At 46.2% G+C, this 18,478-nt stretch overlaps 2 protein-coding genes across 2 annotated transcripts in view; both read left to right on the top strand.

The window, feature by feature from the left end:
• The window catches only part of LOC126561927 (homeobox protein araucan), a 59,147-nt gene that overhangs the window by 32,840 nt on the left and 7,829 nt on the right, over positions 1-18,478 (top strand). Inside the window, exons 2-3 of the mRNA XM_050218305.1 lie at positions 4,443-4,850; positions 12,560-12,666. Coding sequence (XP_050074262.1) covers positions 4,443-4,850; positions 12,560-12,666 — 515 coding nt within the window. The remainder of the gene's footprint in view (positions 1-4,442; positions 4,851-12,559; positions 12,667-18,478) is intronic.
• Positions 9,737-18,478, top strand: part of LOC126562041 (uncharacterized) — a 307,548-nt gene continuing 298,806 nt past the window's right edge. The window contains exon 1 of the mRNA XM_050218453.1: positions 9,737-9,749. The gene's annotated coding sequence lies outside the window, so the exon portion shown is untranslated. The remainder of the gene's footprint in view (positions 9,750-18,478) is intronic.

Raw genomic sequence — 18,478 nt, forward strand, 5'->3', positions numbered from 1 at the left:
TGATTCCCTTGAGAACATGTCGACACCGTCCATTGCCACTGGCTGGAACTCGTTCGCCGACGCGCTAAGGTCGCTTTTGATACGTTCTACACGATCGTCGGGTTTCTGTCCGCGTGTTTTACGATCCCATCCCCGAGTGTCTCCTTGTTTCCACACATTCGCCATTCCAGGACGTATCAAGATTTCAAGATTGCTTAGGATGCTGTCCAGCCACCGGACGCGGAGCAGATCCAGCAGCATCATCACGCCCCGGACCAGCCTGTCGTCATCGTTGTCGTTATTTTAGTGTCAATTTTCATCCCAACAACTCCACCGAGTCGCCGAGTCACCGAGCGCCGGCGAAAAGGTTTTTGATCTCCACTGTGGTTGTTGTCTGACCCCCCCCCCCCCCACCTTCTTCCCGGGCAAGCCGTGATGTTACCGATCACTTGTCCGTGCCGTCACCTTAGCGTCTACGGGCGGAGAGAACCGAAGAGCGGTTCGTTTGAATAAATAAGCGCTGAGAAACAAGAATTTTATTGAAAATGGCCATTTGTCGATTCCGTTCCGTGTGCGCGTCCTTGCCTTCCGTGTTGAACCTCGAAGCGTTGAGTAACCGAACACCCGAACGCCCAGCGCAGTATAGTACAACCGGCGGAGAAGGAGCGTGCGAGCGAGATGTAGACAAATGAATAAAATAAAATATTAATAAAACACAAACTGAGTAGGCCGCCGTAGGTTCACCTAGAAGCTTCAATGTTTTCTCTCCCACCCCGCCCTATTTTGTCCACCGCTGCGGAAAGGTCCCACGATCTGACCACTACTTAACATCGAGATCTATTTTCCGACGCCGAGGAACGAAAATCACTGTTCAAATGTGGCGGTGTTTCCTTTTGTGAAACACTAGACGCCACGGATTCGGATCTCCCTCGTTCTTACCGTGGCTCGGGCGAGCGAACGAATTCCAGCGCTTTAAGCTGTCATCGTTTCCAAAAGTGGACGGCAAAAGTTCCACCGCAGCGTTTGATCAGCGAGTGTGTGATCAAGCTTTCACTCGTTCAATGGCGAGTGATGAGTGCCACCGATCGAGGTTGGGTACGATTTTTGAGGGAATTGGATTAATTTCGATGCTCGTTTTTTTAAATTGGGTTTTATGTTAAATTTATTGTTCCATTCCGCTCTCGGCTTTTTTTCCTCCTAAATGCGGGTGCTGTTAATTTCAATTAAACCACGTGCTGGAACGTAGAGTTGAATGGTGTTTTAAAATGTGTAGTAGATGTACCGTGTGCGCTATCTACCCACCAATAGATGTGTACCAATGATGCGTGTAAGGTTTCCAAAAACATGCACCGAAGAAGACACCATGTTTGATCAGTGTCCTATCATACCGGCAGACTGTACGGCAACCCCTAGCCTCCACAAATGCCCGCCCGGACACACTTTCGCCGAGGAGGAAATTCAATCAATTTTCTGCTTATCAATCAGTCAACTCATTGCCCGGACAAGGCTGACATCGGACAACGACACGACAAAACACGGCGTACTTTGTCCGAAACACAAGTCACACACGCTCTCTCGCACACGGAAAACACCGTACACGGAACCGTACAAGCTACTTCCTTTCGGTGCTTCTCCCGCGCCGTGTCCGACCGTGCCGAAGGGCTGGGCCCCTAGAAGAAACCAAGCGTCCAAATATGTGTACCATTTGATTGGCGGAGTATCGGTTGGAAACGGTTAGCAGCTTTCTTGAAGGTGCTAGATAAGTGTCAAATAGGTGAAAACGAGCTTGTTCATTGGAATTGTGCCGAATGATAGATCGCGTTCGATAACGTACGCTGAGAGCGTGTCGGGCGCAGCGGACGCGAGGGCGCATCGAGGCGGACGGTGTTGTGGCCCATTGCGGTAGTTTAGTTTTTGATGTTGTTGCGGTTGTACAGCTTGAAGAGCTTCCGGAACGGGGATCGGTTTGAATTGCTCGACAATGACACACATCGAGAGCAGCCGCAAGTGTGAAGCGGTTCATTTTCAAGGCTTGTCAACTTTGGGTTTAACGGCTTGCTTTGTAACACTCGACTGTCTTTTTTTTCCGTTTCGGAGGAGTTGTCGCCGACATCAAATGATGCGATCAACTCTCGAACCTTACGACCAATCCCTATTCCGCATAAGATTCTAAAACATCGACCAGTAAGCAATCGGAGTTTCTGCAGCTTTGCAACGAGTTAAATTATTTAATTCAACATATAAACCCTGAAGCTCTACCTCTGGGCGTACTTTATTTATATTTCCTACCACGATGTGCATCCAAATATAAGCACGCTCGGTGTTGCATTTTGCGACGATGGTTAGGCAAATATTTATTTCCCAGACCCCAGCCGGAAAGCAGCGAAACGCCATTCTGGACGCGCATAAGTGCACACATCGAACACTGTGTAAATATCGCTCGCAGCATGTCCGTCCACAGCCCGCGTACGAGCATTTGCACACGTACCTGGGCGCATATCAGATTGGTAAGTGCCCTGTGCCGAGCTCAGCTCTGCATCTCTGATATGCTTCGCACCGCGCGTTCTCGTGCACGACGTCAGTGTCAGCAATCACGAGCCTAATTTGCGGACATCGGACATTCGAGCTGTTGCGCTTGTTGGGCCTGTGACACGTTGTTTGGGAGAGCGTTGCAGGTTATTACATGCATCGATGTTTTTTTTTTTCCCAAACAAAACATTACCACAACCAGACCGGCGAAATAATCAACGAGGCCATCATCCAGGGACACACACACACACACACGCACGCAAATTACGCGTGACGACAAAACATTTTGCCACAACATGGATGCCACGGGCTTTGTTGTAATAACAAATAAACGCGGCAATGGGGAAGCAGGATGTATGGGCGATAGTAAAATTTTAATTATGTTTTTATTGCCAACCAATAGCAATCATATTTCGCCCTCAACAACGCACTCGTATGAAGGGCGCCAATTTAATGGTCAAACAATCAGAACAGTTATGGTCGTTTTAGCGCACATCATGCACACAGATCACAGATGCATGCGTCTAGTTCGCTAGGTTCGCTTGGTTGAAATGGCGGATAAATTATAGCTTCAAAACGAATATATCCACAACATCTCTCCTGTGTCCTGCGTTTGATAGCGAAGAGATCCGGGTGAAGTTAATGGGACGTAAATTCGCAAAGCTACACCCAAAGCCCAAGTTACAGGTCAATGCAACGGTCGTGCGGTGATGCGGCCGTGCTAGACAAACATGCGCTTGGGTTGATTTTGTAGTGACCGTCGCATGTTGTCGAACATCGATGCGAGTTCGCAGGTTTTGTCATGGCAGGCATTGCGCGAGTGCTGTTATCAATGACTGCGCAACAGACAGAACGCTGTTCAATTTAACCTGGTGGAAGGAGAAAGGTTCTCCTGCCCCGGCATCATCATGTCGGACCATAGCCAGCCATAGCCAGCAGTGGTAGCGTGCGCGTTCCGGTGTTCAAGTCTCCCTGATAAGAAGTCCCCGGGTCGCTTGTTCGAAGCGATCACATCAGCACAAGTTATTTAGCCTGTGTTTGCACATACTCAAACCAATCGTACCACACATGCACACACACACACACACACACACACACACACACACAAACACGGAGGGCTCCTGGTTGGGTGGACCTGGTTATCGATCGCGAGGACGCGGTATTTGTAATTACATTAAATTGGTTCACTTTATATGCGTACGTGATTTATAGAGTCAATATTGATAGGGAGCTTTATAGGGGAGTTGTATTTGTACAGCGCGCTCTTGCACCTCGTACCGCAATCAACGCGGAGCGTTAGAAACGGTTGCCAAGTGTGTCTGCGTAGTCGTCAGCTACTTGCAGTGAACCGGTAGTTGTTTTTATCCTTCAATCCCTTCCCCGTCCACTCACCGGGGACCGGTACTGATAGTACGCACAATCGGATCGTATCACCCCGAGCCCTTGTTCCTGCTTCACCAGGCGCGTGATTATGTCCGTCACGATTGATTTTGACATTTGACATGCGGTTGACAGTTGCCAATATCAGCCCGGGCCCGGGCCCCCGCCACCGATGTACGATTGCTTGCGGCTTAATCATGTTATTATTGCATTCCTTCAGGTGCGTGTTCTTGTCGCTGCATGCTAGCAGGCTTTCGGTGCGCAACTTTGCTCTCGATTCTGGACCTTTTTCTCATTACACCGAAAACAAGACAAAAAGTGACTCACCTGCAATCATCACGTTCCTGACAGAAGCGCTACAATTCCCTTGTTTGTTCCCCGTCCTGCCCGAAAGTGGAAAGGCGCAGCAATTTCAAGCGTGCAATAATTTGTTTCGCAGCTCTCGTCCTCGTCCTCGTCGAGCTTGTAGTTAAAATTGTACAAGAATCGAGTGGCACACTGTCGTCAAATCTCACTCATCCAGCTTTGTTTCTTCTCTTTCCCGCTTTACACAGAGCACTACACCGACCGTACCGTCTGCGCCATCCTCACCACCGACAGCGCCAGTCGCGATGGCCGTCACAACAGTACCGCCGAGCGCCCGGAGTGCATCGCCCTGTTCCGCCACCTCCGGTCCACCGACGTCCGGTCCGGGCGGGGCAGGGGGAGCCGGTGGTGGCGGCGGTTCCGGTGGACGCTGCTGCGATACGGGGCGACCCATCTTTACCGATCCCATCTCCGGTCAGACGGTGTGCTCGTGTCAGTATGATCTCATCAGCTACCAGCGGTTAGCGAGTGCCGGAATAGCCGGGCCCGGTGGTGTTCCGCTCTCAATGTACAGTGCACCGTACTCGCCGGAAACGATGGCCGCCTACTTTCCTGCCATCGGTGCCGATCAGGCTCCGTTCTATGCAAATCCAGCGGTAAGTTTTGAGGCCTTTTTTTACATCAAACTCATAACAGGCTAAGTTTTTCGTGGATGATAGCATGCATAAGCTGTCACAACTATGTTATTTAGATAATTAATTGATTAATTTAAATTACTGAACCACAACAGTAGCTGAAGCTCATCGACAGTTGGTAAAAGAGTAAAAATATTTTGGGTCATTCCATCAAACTTTAAAAATTGATTGATTCGGCGATACCTTCAGATATCGTGAAGAAGGACCAAAAACTAATCCAAATAATGGATTTATCGAATTTCACAACGAAAATCCTTCCCAAACGCACTTTCGAACCCATTTTCAACCGATTTGAATCGAGAACTGCGCGGAAAATTGTCGAAGTTCTAGTTAAGATTCAACAAAAATGATTTTAAAGCACAAAAACGATTGTCGAACGTTGCGATATGCTCTTTTAATTGCGATTTAACGAAAACCAAGCCTCTGAAGATAACACCAATTCCACTAGGTTTGTGATATTGTATCACAATCACAAGCCAGCACGAGGATTTTTTGCAAACTGGAAAACTGTTTCCTTTTTCGAATTTCGCGACATATTTTTCTAGACTAGCCGTCTCGTACAATGCTCTGGGACCCACAAAAAGCGACCGATCTCCCCATGCTACGGAACCTTATGTACAATCTGTGGCTCTATGCCAGTGTTTTTTTTTTATTTTAATCCTTCACTTCTTCTTCATGCACATATATGACTTTTTTTCGGTAGTCATCTACAGAGCATCATAGACATAGGGACGATGTGACTTCAGCTAAAAAACGAAGGTGATAAAGACACGTTATAAAACCTAGCGGTCTGATGCTGAAAAAACTCGCTACCCACATGCAAGATCATGCACGAGGTACATAGCAAGAGGGGGGGCAGCTAAAATGTTCGTATGGATGTTGGACACAACCTCGACAGAGTGTGCAGAGCGACCCAACTGTCGAAAAAGGTGTCCGTTCATGGAGCTTCTGGTTGGTGACTCTGTGCTGCGATTTTTCGCCGTTTTGTAAGCATCTGTTTCATCTGTGTGGATGAGTTCTTCATGTACCAACATGCCCCGAAAGATAACCACCGACGAACATGACCATAATAATGCTGTGATGTTGATGTGATCGTTATTATATGGCCATTACTCTAGTTACCGGTTGTGGTTAGCTAAAGTAATTGCGGGGCGCCTCTATTTCGGTCAATTTTTGAATCTATTATGCATGTTTCCAGAAAACCAAAAACAAACCAAGGAGTTATAAAATCTACGAAAAAACAAGTTTTGCCAACAAGAAGTCCGGCCAGCCTCTCGAAGAATGCTCCACTAAGACGACAAGCGTGACAACGAATACAAAAACGATTAAAATACAGCAAAACGTGTGCAGCTTCTCTCGTGTTTATCTCATAATCTCTCACAACACGGGAAGCTTCCATCCAAATCATCATCATATCTTTTCCCCCCCTGGGGGTATGATGATGATTGAATCAATAAAAAAATTACCATCGATTAGCATAAATAATGTCTTAATTTAATCAAATGTTATGTTTATGCCTTTCAAATTTCCGCCCTCTCGCACCGCGCCTTCTGCCGCGATCTTCGAGTTTAGCTTTTTGCTCGAAATGCTCAAAAAAAAAAAACGGTCGCAGATTGCCCTCACACGCACACGGTACTGACGAAAAATTTATGAATAATGCCCAATCAATTTATGTCGCCGGGCAATCTCCGTACTGTGCCGTGAGCCGTTCAACCGTTCCCGGTCTGCGTAAGCTGACCAAACGTTCCATATTGATGTGAATGGAACACACAATAACCAGCAACAGACCAAAAAAAATCCTTCTTTTCTCTACCAGTCAAACCAAACAAAAAAAAAACCTGCCTTATTGTTGTTAAGCTCCACTTCCATTCACCTCTAACGAGCGTTGGGCTACAGTTGTTGTTCTTTGATTTTCTCTCGCGCTCCCTTGAATGGGGAACGCCGAACAGCTTAACGCATCGAATGCGAAGACTCTCTACACTGCACGAATAAAGGAAAGCTAAACCAACCAACATGACAGAACATAACGCGCAGCGGGATGGAACGGAATGATTCGAATTCGATTGTTCGGCCAGATTGGTCGCGTTTTTGGGTTTGCGTTCACCCGACGCTTGCCGTGAGATCTCTGGCAAAGGCAAGTGGGACCTGCTCGCAACCCGCGAGCTGTTGTAGTACGAACCCGTACGGGTTCTGGAATGTCCACACGTTTGCTTCTCAATGCTGCGCGACGAGCGATGTTTGTTTTGTTTGATCCGAGCAGCTTACATTTGAACATGAATGAATATCATCGGCAAACGGTGGACTCGTGGGGAACAGTGATCAACCCCGGGGCCGCGGTTTGTTGCTGGAATGGGTAAGGGAAAGTAAACTAAACAGTGTCATAAATTTAAAGCTTGTTAATAAAATGCATGATAACTATAAATTTTTTGACGTTCTGTTTACATTTCATGCCCTGCTCTTCCGCACATCAGGTGAATGTGGCCGTAGTTCTCTCTCTCTCTCTCTGTCTCTCTCCCTTCAACGAAACGAAACTTCCAGCATTGGAAAAGCATAAAGGAATGAAAAAGTGGGGTGTAGTTAAGCAGTAGACTTTATAAGAGGGGATTTTTGCTTCCATCATCACCATCCGTTCTTCTTTCCTCGGATCGGAGCAAAGATTGGAAAGAGGTTATCGGTGAACAATTGGTCGTCCTTCACCCTCACTCTGTTTTGATTTCTCGTTCCTCTCGGCAGCCCATTTTCTTAAACGATCATTGAGAGGTGTTAATCTATTTCCAACATGATCGTTTCAGTTTGTGGAATGTTCAGCTTCTCTTGTGACTCTTGCTGTGCAATGAAAGACTCGTTGGAGGATAGTTTAGCGTTTTTGGGGTGTACAAGTTATGTTTAAGGAACCTCTAAATCGGAATAGATTGGATTTGTTTCATGTAGAACTATTGCAGTTGTCGATTTATGTCGTTTAGCCTCAGCCCAGAGAAGCCTGAGAAGATTCTACTGCGTTCTACTACTCTTAAAAACTCCAACTCTTAAAAATGCAATCATTGTTCATGTCTCTCCCTTAATCATCCTGTCAATTCGATGTCAACTAAAATTTAAACATATGCACTTCCTTCCCTGAAGGTTTGTGCAATACCATCCGCCATAACTGCATGATAATTGTGGTGCTCATAACTTCATATCCCTCGTTCACTGCGTACCTTGTACCTACAAACGTGAAAGCCTTTCCATCACCCACGAAGGTGCAGGCAACTGACGAGGCATTTTTTACGAATCAATTATGCAAAGACACACATGCTTTATGTCTGTTTTATGGCCCCTTCTTACGATCGAGTGATCGTAATCGTGTAAACGCTCGATGAAGACATTTCATGGTTGCATGATAGCAGAAGAAAGATCCGAGCCAACTAACCCGTGGTGCGCAAACAGGGATGTAAATAACCGTTTAATGGAGCGATCGCACTCACTCATCTGTCAGCAGATACGGGCAAACGTTGTTAGACATTGTGAGAGCCTCATCTACTTCCTTCCAGGTGACTAGGATTAGGATCAATACAAGACACAGCGCACAAAAAACAACAAAAAAATGGGCCGCTTCCTGACCACCTTTGAGTGACGAAGCGATGGTGCTGTTTATCTTTATTTCTATCACAAGCATCCACGCGCACCGAGGCGTTATGTCCCAGGTGAATAGGTCAATAGATGAGCAGACATGATGAGTTTGAAGTAAGGCACTTTTTTGCCTGCTTATGTCATCGGTGGAATATATTATCTGCAGGCAAGCGATGAGCTTGAACACACCTTGCGAAGATCCTAGGGGGGAGGGGGCAGGAGAAGCAAAATAAAAATATGACAGCAATAAAAATAAAAATTACGTTTATGTACGTATAATTTATCTTAACCATCTCCATGACAGCCTCTAGGGAAATATGGCTTGAGGAGGGCTCAAAAATTGGACGAAAGTAGAGTAGAATGTTTCAGAATGGAAAGGAATTTCTAGATCATTGTTTTCCCCTGCTCCAATTGTTTGCGTCACAATCTTCCGGAGTAGGTACTTTCCCCTAGAGATTTCAGCGAGAAAGAGTCGATCTACTGGTCTGGTGGGTATCTAGACTGCTGAGGCAATTCCTTCCGCACACTGGATGTGTCTGACTTTGAAGCACTTAAACACTGCGTGCATGCATAATTTATGAAGAACTTACTGAAGCTCCTCAGTGCAGTTGGACGGTTGGAACAGGGCAGGGTTCAGGGTGTAGGAAAAGAATAAAATAAGCAAGACATCAAGACATCACACAACAAACATCATTGAAAGGTTTGGCGTTCGAGAGAATAAGAAAACTCAAATTATCTGTTTCCGCATTCATGATGCATTCGGAGTTTTGTGTTTGCCGGTTTAAAGTTTCGGGTTTTCCCCCTATTTTACCACCCTACCACCGAGTGGATACGGCCAGAAGATTGTTCTGTTTATGGTTCTCCAAGTGAGGTGCCTCAAAATGCTCGGTAATATGCTTAGCGTTTACAACCTGTTTACGATGATGACCGTGGTCCGTGGTAGAGTTTTATGATTGCTTTTGACTGGTCTGGTCCCCACTGCACCATCTGCTAACCAGGCGCCTACCTAGGACGAGGCTCCTCTGGCTTCTTCCCCCTCTCCTTGCATCTTGCATTGTTCCGGTGCAGTGACGCATCCACAACCGAAGGGGGAAAAAAAAGACCAATAAAATCCCACCGCCCGAGGACACGGATAAATGACAATTGTTTTATGCTTCGAATGCGTCCTTTTTGCCCATTCCTCCCGGATGTATGAGTCGCCCCAGACAGGCAAGGAAAAAGTAGCTAAAAAAGCAAAAAAAAAACATTCCCAATGATGTACAACAATCAAACAAACATTTCGCGTTCGACTTGTGCGGTCCGGCGAGGGCTGCCAGCCAGCGATCGCCAACGACGCGGTAGATCGACTCCCGTTCCGATGTGTTCGATCGGCATAATCGTTGACCACCGGTGGTGGTTGTTTGTATTGTAAACTACGCTAACATAATATGGCCTGCTCGAACACGGTTCGCCTCATACAATAACATAAACTGTTTTGCAACGTGCAGCGTACCATTTGCTTCGCCCGGCGCGTGATCTGTTTCTATGCGATGGAGCTGCCCCGATCATGCCCGGTCCGGTCAATCGATCAAACTTATGTTGCTGCCGCTGCTGCTGCTTACCACCACTGAAGCGGAAAAATATTAGCAAAAATCATAAAGAGCTCTTATGGTAGCAAACAGTGCAAACGGGGTTTTGTTTAGCTTCCAAAGTCACGTACTCAAAATGGGTCGGCTGCATTTGTATTGGTGTTTATGCTGCAGAATATCATAACCCACCCAGTGGGCTGCAGAAAAAGAGGGGCGAGACAAATCGTACAAATAAGTCGGGCTTCGTTCTTTTTTTTTTTTTTTTCGCTGACCCCTCAGAGCATTATTTTTTCTACCGAGTGTTTCTGTTTACATTCTCGCTTGTAAAATTATGAATGATTTCTCTGTAATCGTCATACGACCGGTCCGTTTATTTACACGGTGATGCTTTTTTAGATGCACGCGTGTACAAATCCCAGCTCTCACACACACACACACACACTGGTCGTGATTGTTGGATAATAATGCAAGTCGTAACCCGACTCGCCCCACGGTGGCCTCGCGAAAGTGCATGAAACTGCACACAACGCACTTTTAGGTTTAGGAGTTTCGTTGGACCAAAAATAACATGCAACGTAGCATGTAGAGGAGCTGCATTAGTTAGGCTCTAGACTACCTATTCATGTTGACCTAACGCAATGTCAAGGATTTGCATTTTCGGGCTGACCAGTAAGGTGCTAGACCGTCTACCGCCTGGTCTCTGTTAGCTTGTCTGTCTGAGTGCTTGTTTGTTGATTTGTTTAGTCGTTTGTTTGTCACACAGTTTGTATCGTCACGCTACGATAACGCAAAATGTTTCAAAATAATGTCACATCGCGCTACTTATCTGTCGTACGACGGCAAGATAAACGACTCAAGGCGTCACAGTTCGACCAAACTGCCGCTGTGTGCATGGTGTTTGGACGATGCACGAATGCATTTATTATATATTTTTGTGATATGTTGTGGGTTTTGATCGTGCCGGCCTGAAGGAACCATTTGCACAAAACTATGTTTTTATTCGCAATTCTTTCCCGAGGCACGTTCCTAGTAGTCGAAAGCTAAATGAGAGAAAACATTTAAAAGGTTTGCTAACATTCACTTTCAAACGATGCTTATTGTTAACCTCAAAAGATGCGTTTTATGTGTTCTTTTGGAACGGAGTACCTCGAGTAAGTCACCTGGACGCGTTATTGTGGTTGAGTTTGCCCGTAAGCGATGCTGATAATCCTCGAGAACCACATCACAGCGCGTTGTCAGCAATATCAGAACACAAGGAAACTGTGTTATTTAGCTAAAATAACAATAAACAATCATGTAGACGCGTTTGCAAACGAAGGACCACCGTGGTTTTAAAACACGGGCCGTCTAATCACAAGCAGCATGAATACATTGACCACCGGCCATCTTTCTTATCGGTTTTTTTTTTGCGGCACGCACCAACTCCAAACAATCTTGAGGGAGAAACCCGCACCAGCCAGGACAAAACACTGGGACTGTGAGGCAAATATTGCTACTTGCTTGATATATTACTGTGCAGTTGTTTTGTTGCTACTACTCCTCCAAGTAACCGCCGTTTGTAGGTTAAAGACAGGCCTCACTACCACTCTATCACCGGTTCGGTTGCTCATCGCCATTTGCGATGCATGCACTTCGTGTTCGTAATTTGTTTTCAATAAAATTAATTACGTGTCAGATTCAGTGTAAACGTTACGGCAGCCACTGTGCGCCATCGTCAGCATCCCATTCCCATCGTTCGCGTGTGCTCGAACACCAGCTACGTCGATCGGCTGACGTCGAGGGCGATAGATGATAAGTACGCCGTCAAGTACGATCGAGATCATGGCGTGGCAAAGATGGTCGATTTTGTTTCCCCCGGCGAACTGTCTATTCTATCATGTACGACCTTTCGACCTGCCGAATGTCGGCATTTTGTTCCCCAAGCACTATCAGCTTTGACCTCTGCACACATGTGCGGCGTTGGTGTGGTTCCTCTCACTTCGTACCAGCGAAATTGAGAGGTTTTTTTGGAATATTTTAACTCCAATATCAACTACCAACAGGCAGGAGGAAAAAAGGGCCACGGCCGCCAACGGTGGCTGTGCTTCACGCGCACCGCAAAGTGTGATTTTAATTGGCTGGCGTCAACCGTCCGTGCCGTGGCGCTTCGCACCGATTTTGATAATGTTCCCCGGGAGCAGGGGCAGCGAAAATACGGTGGCAAACATAAATAACAATAATTAGAGTGTCCTACTGAATCTTCGGACACCGTGCGCTACAATTAGTGATCCGCCGAGGTGATCCGGCTGGAGGTTAGTTACTGCTCCAGTTATCGCAAGGAACGGTGGCGCCTGAAAGCTGTCCGTACTGAAATTCTGATAACTTGCTGATTCGTCGTCGCAAGACGTCGAATGATTCTACTTTCTTTTACCTACATGTAATATGTAACCGCGTTACAGAGTTCTGACCGTTCAAAGATTTTTTTTTTTTTGCTCCGCTACTGCTTCTTTACAGGCCGCAGGAATCGATCTGAAGGAAAACCTCGCTGCTGGTGGCGCTCCGTGGCCTTATCCCTCCGTGTACCATCCCTACGATGCGGCATTCGGCTACCCGTTCAACTCGTAAGTATCCTCTGCCAAGCACAACAATTCTATTATTATCGTCCCCCGAAAAAAAAAAAATAAACCTGTCAGGCGGAGCCACTCGTCCTTGAGGGCGGACGTGTGCTCCAATTCGTCTTCGAATGTCGTTGCTTCACGAACAAAGGTGCAAAAACTTGACAGCTTGTTGGGCGGGTGGAACGGCAACGCCCAAGAATTAGTCTCTCGTTAATCTTTCACACTAAAGAACATGGCCACGAAACATGTGTTTCCCGAATTTCCGCCACTGCCACAAGCCAAACCTAATTTCCCGTTTGGCAGCGGTTCCTCGGGGTACTCGGGGGTACTTTCGCGCTTCGCTCAAAAAGGCAGCTTGAAAAGTTGATTAATTAGGTTAGGATTACATATTCTACGCTGTTTCGAAGTTTGAAGAACTACTCATCCCGCGCGTTGCTTTCATCAGCTCGGCAACCGCACAGTACCGGGCGGTTTTTCGCTTTCATGTGACAAACTTCTAAGCAATTGCTGCCGCCAAAACAGTTGATGACAAATTTACGACGCCCGTGCCCGCGTGTGTGTGTGTGTGATATGTTTTAGCTCACTGCAACCCATCCAGATCCGCAGCCGATCCCTTTGATCAGTTCACACCCCTGTCCCAAGCGTCCGGACATTTATGAAGCGGACGTGCGGTGCGGTGCTGCGGTATGTTCCGCCTGTCCCGTGCCGTTTTTGTTTTCCCCATAATTCTTGACCGTATCTCAAGAGCCCCCCTGCGGGCTAAAGTAACGGAATAAAGAAAACACTGCAATCATAGCAAACACGGTTGTTCGGGACAAACTTCGATAAATTAGTGATTGATTTTCTCCGTGCGCGCGAGCGCGCGCTTTGACGCCCTTTGACTTAAGACGGGACTTCAAAACAAACACTTGTTCCGCAAAACAAACTGTTTATCAGTCGCCACTACGTCCCTGGCGCGGTTGATGAGTGATTTACCGATTTTCATGCTCGGTTTTGTTGTTGCTTCCAAAATCAAAAAGGCCGCCCCGGCGGCATCGTTGACTTTGCGATTTGTCTTAACACACGAGTTGCGTTTTTTTTTTTTTTTGTTCGTTCGTTGTTTGTTCAAGTGCAATCGCTACTGAATTGTCGGTGTATGATGATAGTGCAGCAGACATGATTCGCTCAACACAACAGCAAACTAACTAACTCAACTTGCAAGAAGTGTTTAAATAGTTTCGAAATCTTTCACCTTCTCGTACATGTGCGTTACACACTCGACAAGCAACATTAACAAATGTGCACAGTGATTAATTATTGCTTCAACCGGTCCCGGGTCGGTCGTCCCCGAAAGCATTAACCAGTCATGAATGTTCACAACATGCACAGTACATGTAAAGGCGTCTTAATTATGCAGCAAATGTTTTCGTTTAATTAAACCATTGCACATCAACCGGCCGCCTGCCAAATGCGTCAACTGCCACTTTACAATGCGTTGGATCGAGCGGGAACAAAAAAATTCAACGCCCTTAGCCACCCCAACATGGTGAGGCTCAGTTTTGGAACTTCTCGTACCACAACTTGCAAACCTTTTCTTTTTTTTTTCGACTAAATACTTTTTTGTCTTCCGGCACCTTGTCAATGACCGTATTTGCTTAAGCTAAGCCCGTCACACACCGAGACAATTTTCAACCCATGTTGCTAACACGCGTCATCAAGCCGATGGCTTTCTTTTCTGAAAGACAAAATGAAGTCCGAAACATACCTCGTCATATTTTCCGACGGTAGCGGTGCATATGAATTATTGATGCGTTTAGTACGCCAATTTATTATTCCGTTCGATGTTAATTCCCGGTAATGTTGCTTTCGCGGCTGACAATGACACCGCCCCCGTCAGCTCTGCTTTGCTGTGGCCTATTGTTTTCGTGCAGCACAGCTCAACAAACCGCTAAACAGCTCGGTATGTTTTACACGGGTGCATGGGTGTAGATTAAAAGGGAAGTGATCACTTCACCCACCAAACTGCAAAACTGAGCGTATCGTGCATCGTGTTTGATCCATAATAAGATTGGTAAATGAATGGACGTGTAGATTGAAATTGAAATGAGCCAAACTTTTTAGCCAACTCTTGCCTTTGCCCATTTGCTTCGCTGTCATTCGATGACGGTTGTCACTTTTGTACGATACCCGAGCCTCATAATTGCATGGTAATTTACCTGATTGTTGCACGATTTCCGGCTTGCAAAACACAACCGTTTACACGCCAAACCCGTGCGATAGCAGGGAAGGTAAATTATGTTCCGAACCACACTTGCCACAATCGAACTTGCGGAGGGCTTTAAACGATTGGCCCAAGATGGCGATTGGCACGGACGCGACATTGAGGCCACCACTGTTCAGATAAAATGACAGTTCGACGTACCGGCGTCGGTGTGTCTATCATCTAAATCCCCGATAAGATCGGCCCCCTTCCTTCCATTCACGTCCGTACCGATCGGATCGGGCACGAACGTGTCGAGCGCTACTCAATTTTTCCACCAACGAGCGAACCCCGGCCTGTCAACCGGGTCACTTCCGATAAGGGCGTGAAATGAAGACAGTGTGGCCGGTTCGGTGCAGACTTCAGGCGGATCAGCACCGTTAAAAACGCTCGGTGGTCCATCGCTGGCCATCTCGAAGAAGGAACGCAAAGGTACAAAACAAAACATAAAAAAAAAAAAACGGTGAAACATCTAACCGGAAATGAACCACACAAAAGAGCGATCGTACCGGCTGTAGCTATGGGGACAACCTTCCCTCGTTTGGAGCAGGTTGCATGGCTGCGTTTTCGTGTCACCGATGCGCACGTCAACCGAGTGTTGCTAATGAATTGAAACCCAAACTGGTGGGTTTCGGTGAGCGAGAAGAATAAATCAATCTACACGCTCGTGGGTTGAAGGGGGGGCTCAGGCTCAGACCGCAAAGAGCTTCGGAACAAAAGGAGGAAATTTATCTAGCTTGAAAGATCTTTCCGCGATCCTATCGCCTTATAATAGAGTGGATAAAGTTTGGAAGGTGTAGAAAAAGGGATGTTTGTGCGTTTTTTTTTCTCCCCTTTCTCTCGCTAGAAATGTTGCCTGACTGACGCTTGTGCACCTGCAGTCAATGGGCAATTCTTCAAGCTGTCAGTAGAAAGATGGGAAATACAAGGCAAAGAGCAATGATTTCCTTTAATGTCTAAATTTATGTACGCAAGCCGTGCCATGTTTTGAATCTTATAAAGGAAAGCCATTTAGTAAAAAAATTTAAGCAATTCAATATAAAAACGCTAGCATATGCGCCGGTTGTTTTGGAGGCTCACTTGCGGACGAATGATGTCACTTACCTTTTCGGTGTATTCATTAAGAATTGAAACAACTCCTTTCTGCAACCCAAACCAGTTCGGATCGGATTACATCGTTCATTGATTATCCGTACACCCGAACTTGCTTTTTAATTTACATCTCATGTTTTCTCCAGCAACCGTGGCGTTACGAAACCCGGAATTGAGTTTCGCAAATGAGAGAAGGGAAAATCGATTCCCTCCGAGAAAAAAAAAAACACACACACACTCCTGCACCAATGACTGGTGCCGAAATGGGATTTACGGTTCGTCATGCAATTTCGTTTCTTTTTAATCAGGATTACATGAGCAGCGAAAGGCCGTAGTACTTGCTGCAGATTTCGTTTCTACATTGCCCTTTACGTTGGGAATGTTTCCATCATTGGAAAATACATTCTCATTCAGGCAAAACAAAAAACAAAATCTCCCTCCGTAGGTCTGCCGACACAAGTGAGGACACGAGTCGTGATTTTATTTCTTATTTTGTTTTTCATCGATTGCAAAAGCAAATACCTGTCCGCTTCCATGATGCGTAGGCAATGCATGGAAAAAACATCCCATTTACATGGAACATTACATACTGTGACTCATGTGCAAAAGGTCTCACAAATGATGCACAGCCTGCACAGAGAGAGAGAGAGAGAGAGAGAACGAGAGAGAGAAAATTTAAAAAAAATCAGCCTCAAAATACCACTCCCAATTTTCATCAGGACCAATTTCAATCACATCACTCGTCTCGTGGGCTCACCTTGCATTAATCCGACAGTATAAAAAAAAAACCAAAAAATGTCATTTCCTTGTTTAATGAATTTTTTAAACTTCCTACTCATACACACTCGAAACAACGGGTGAATGGATTCATGCTGGAACGCATCAGCCATTCGAAGACTTTGAAGGGGAATAATTTTACGTTTGCCGTTCAATTCACTGCCAATACAAGTTTTACAAATTCGATCCCGCATTGGTAGTAGTTTTTTTTTTTGTCTTCGACATCGACGCTAAATTGCTAACGTCAACCAGACTAAGCTCGTCAATTTCCCGCAACGTTCTTCGATTGCGCTCAAAATGGGGAATAATTGCCAACCTCCATTATTTGCCATCAAAAGTCAATCAAGCATTGACGCTTGCTGTGCGAGATTTACTGTTGACGCAATCGGAGAATCTCTAGCGGTCCTGGTCCATTCGTCACGATACTGTCGCCCCGTTTGGGGCCGTTTATTTATTTATTTCATAGGGTTTTTTTGTTTTTGTTTATTTAGAAACAAATCTATCCTCACGCTTTCGCAGCAAATTGTACGGAGACCGATGATCCTAATGCAAAAAGAAAATGAATATTCGCTAAACGCGAATCGAGGAAGAATTATCGTCCATTCGGTCCATTAGTCGTGTGGTTGCTGGCGCACGATAAAGAGAGTTCAACGGGTTAGGAATAATGGTGGAAAATGATAAATTCATACACAGCTAACCAACTCAGCCAACCATGATTGCCACCGTCTGGCGAATTTTCACCGTTCAGGCGAAAAGTCAAATCGAACCGTAAAGAATGATTGACTTTCGCGGATGGTTCCGATACGTGCCTCCATTACACATCAGCCAAAAGTGGTGCCAAAACCGGAAAGTCATCGTTATGGTCTCGAGGCTTTCTGATCGTTTTTCTCCTCCCTCTCCGACGCTCTTTTTTCCGGATAGTGGCAAGATAACGCTTCTTCGCATCGATCAGTCCGGGTTCCCAACAACAGCAAACAGCACAACCGGCGATGACCGATAAATCATGCAATCACTACCAAACCGGACACTCCAAACGGCTGGATTGGCGTAATTTATCTCTTTTATCAGTGTGGTAGCGTTTGAATATTTATTCCCTTTCTGCCGTTCCTGCTCCATTCCACAGCGCACAGCGTTAACGAGAGTGCAGCGAGCTAAAAGTGCAAGCCACGTTAGCGCAACGAACTGCAAGCATTTACCACGCGGAGGTCGCACACGGGGCAACAAAATTTACAACGATATAAATTGTCAACACCTTGCCCAGCTCAGTGATCGTTCATCGCGATCGCCTGTTCGATGGATTTCCTTCGAAACCTTCCCTACCACCACTCCCCACACCCGCCCAGCTGCCCAGCTACCCAACGGCTGGGCAGATGGACAAATGCACCGGCCCTGATGAGGTTGGCATTCGATGACGATGCCCATAAAATCGCCATGTTCATTATCCAGTACCGAACGTGAAATGCAAATGCGATCCCAGACGGACGGACGGCTGCGACGATGTCACCACCGTCGAGTCACTATTAATTTGTACACTTTATTAAGTAATATGTATTAATTTAAAAGGAAAGGCCTACATATTTGTACTCGCGCCCGCCAACATCCTTCGCTGCCCGCCCGCTTGACAAAGTGTCCGGGGGCCAGTGCTTAGTTCACCTCCAGCCGAGCAGACCCAATCGTTGCCGTTCGCCCAAAGTCAAACGGTTTAAT

This window comes from Anopheles maculipalpis, chromosome 3RL, assembly GCF_943734695.1.
Source record: "Anopheles maculipalpis chromosome 3RL, idAnoMacuDA_375_x, whole genome shotgun sequence".
Taxonomy (NCBI): Eukaryota; Metazoa; Arthropoda; class Insecta; order Diptera; family Culicidae; genus Anopheles; species Anopheles maculipalpis.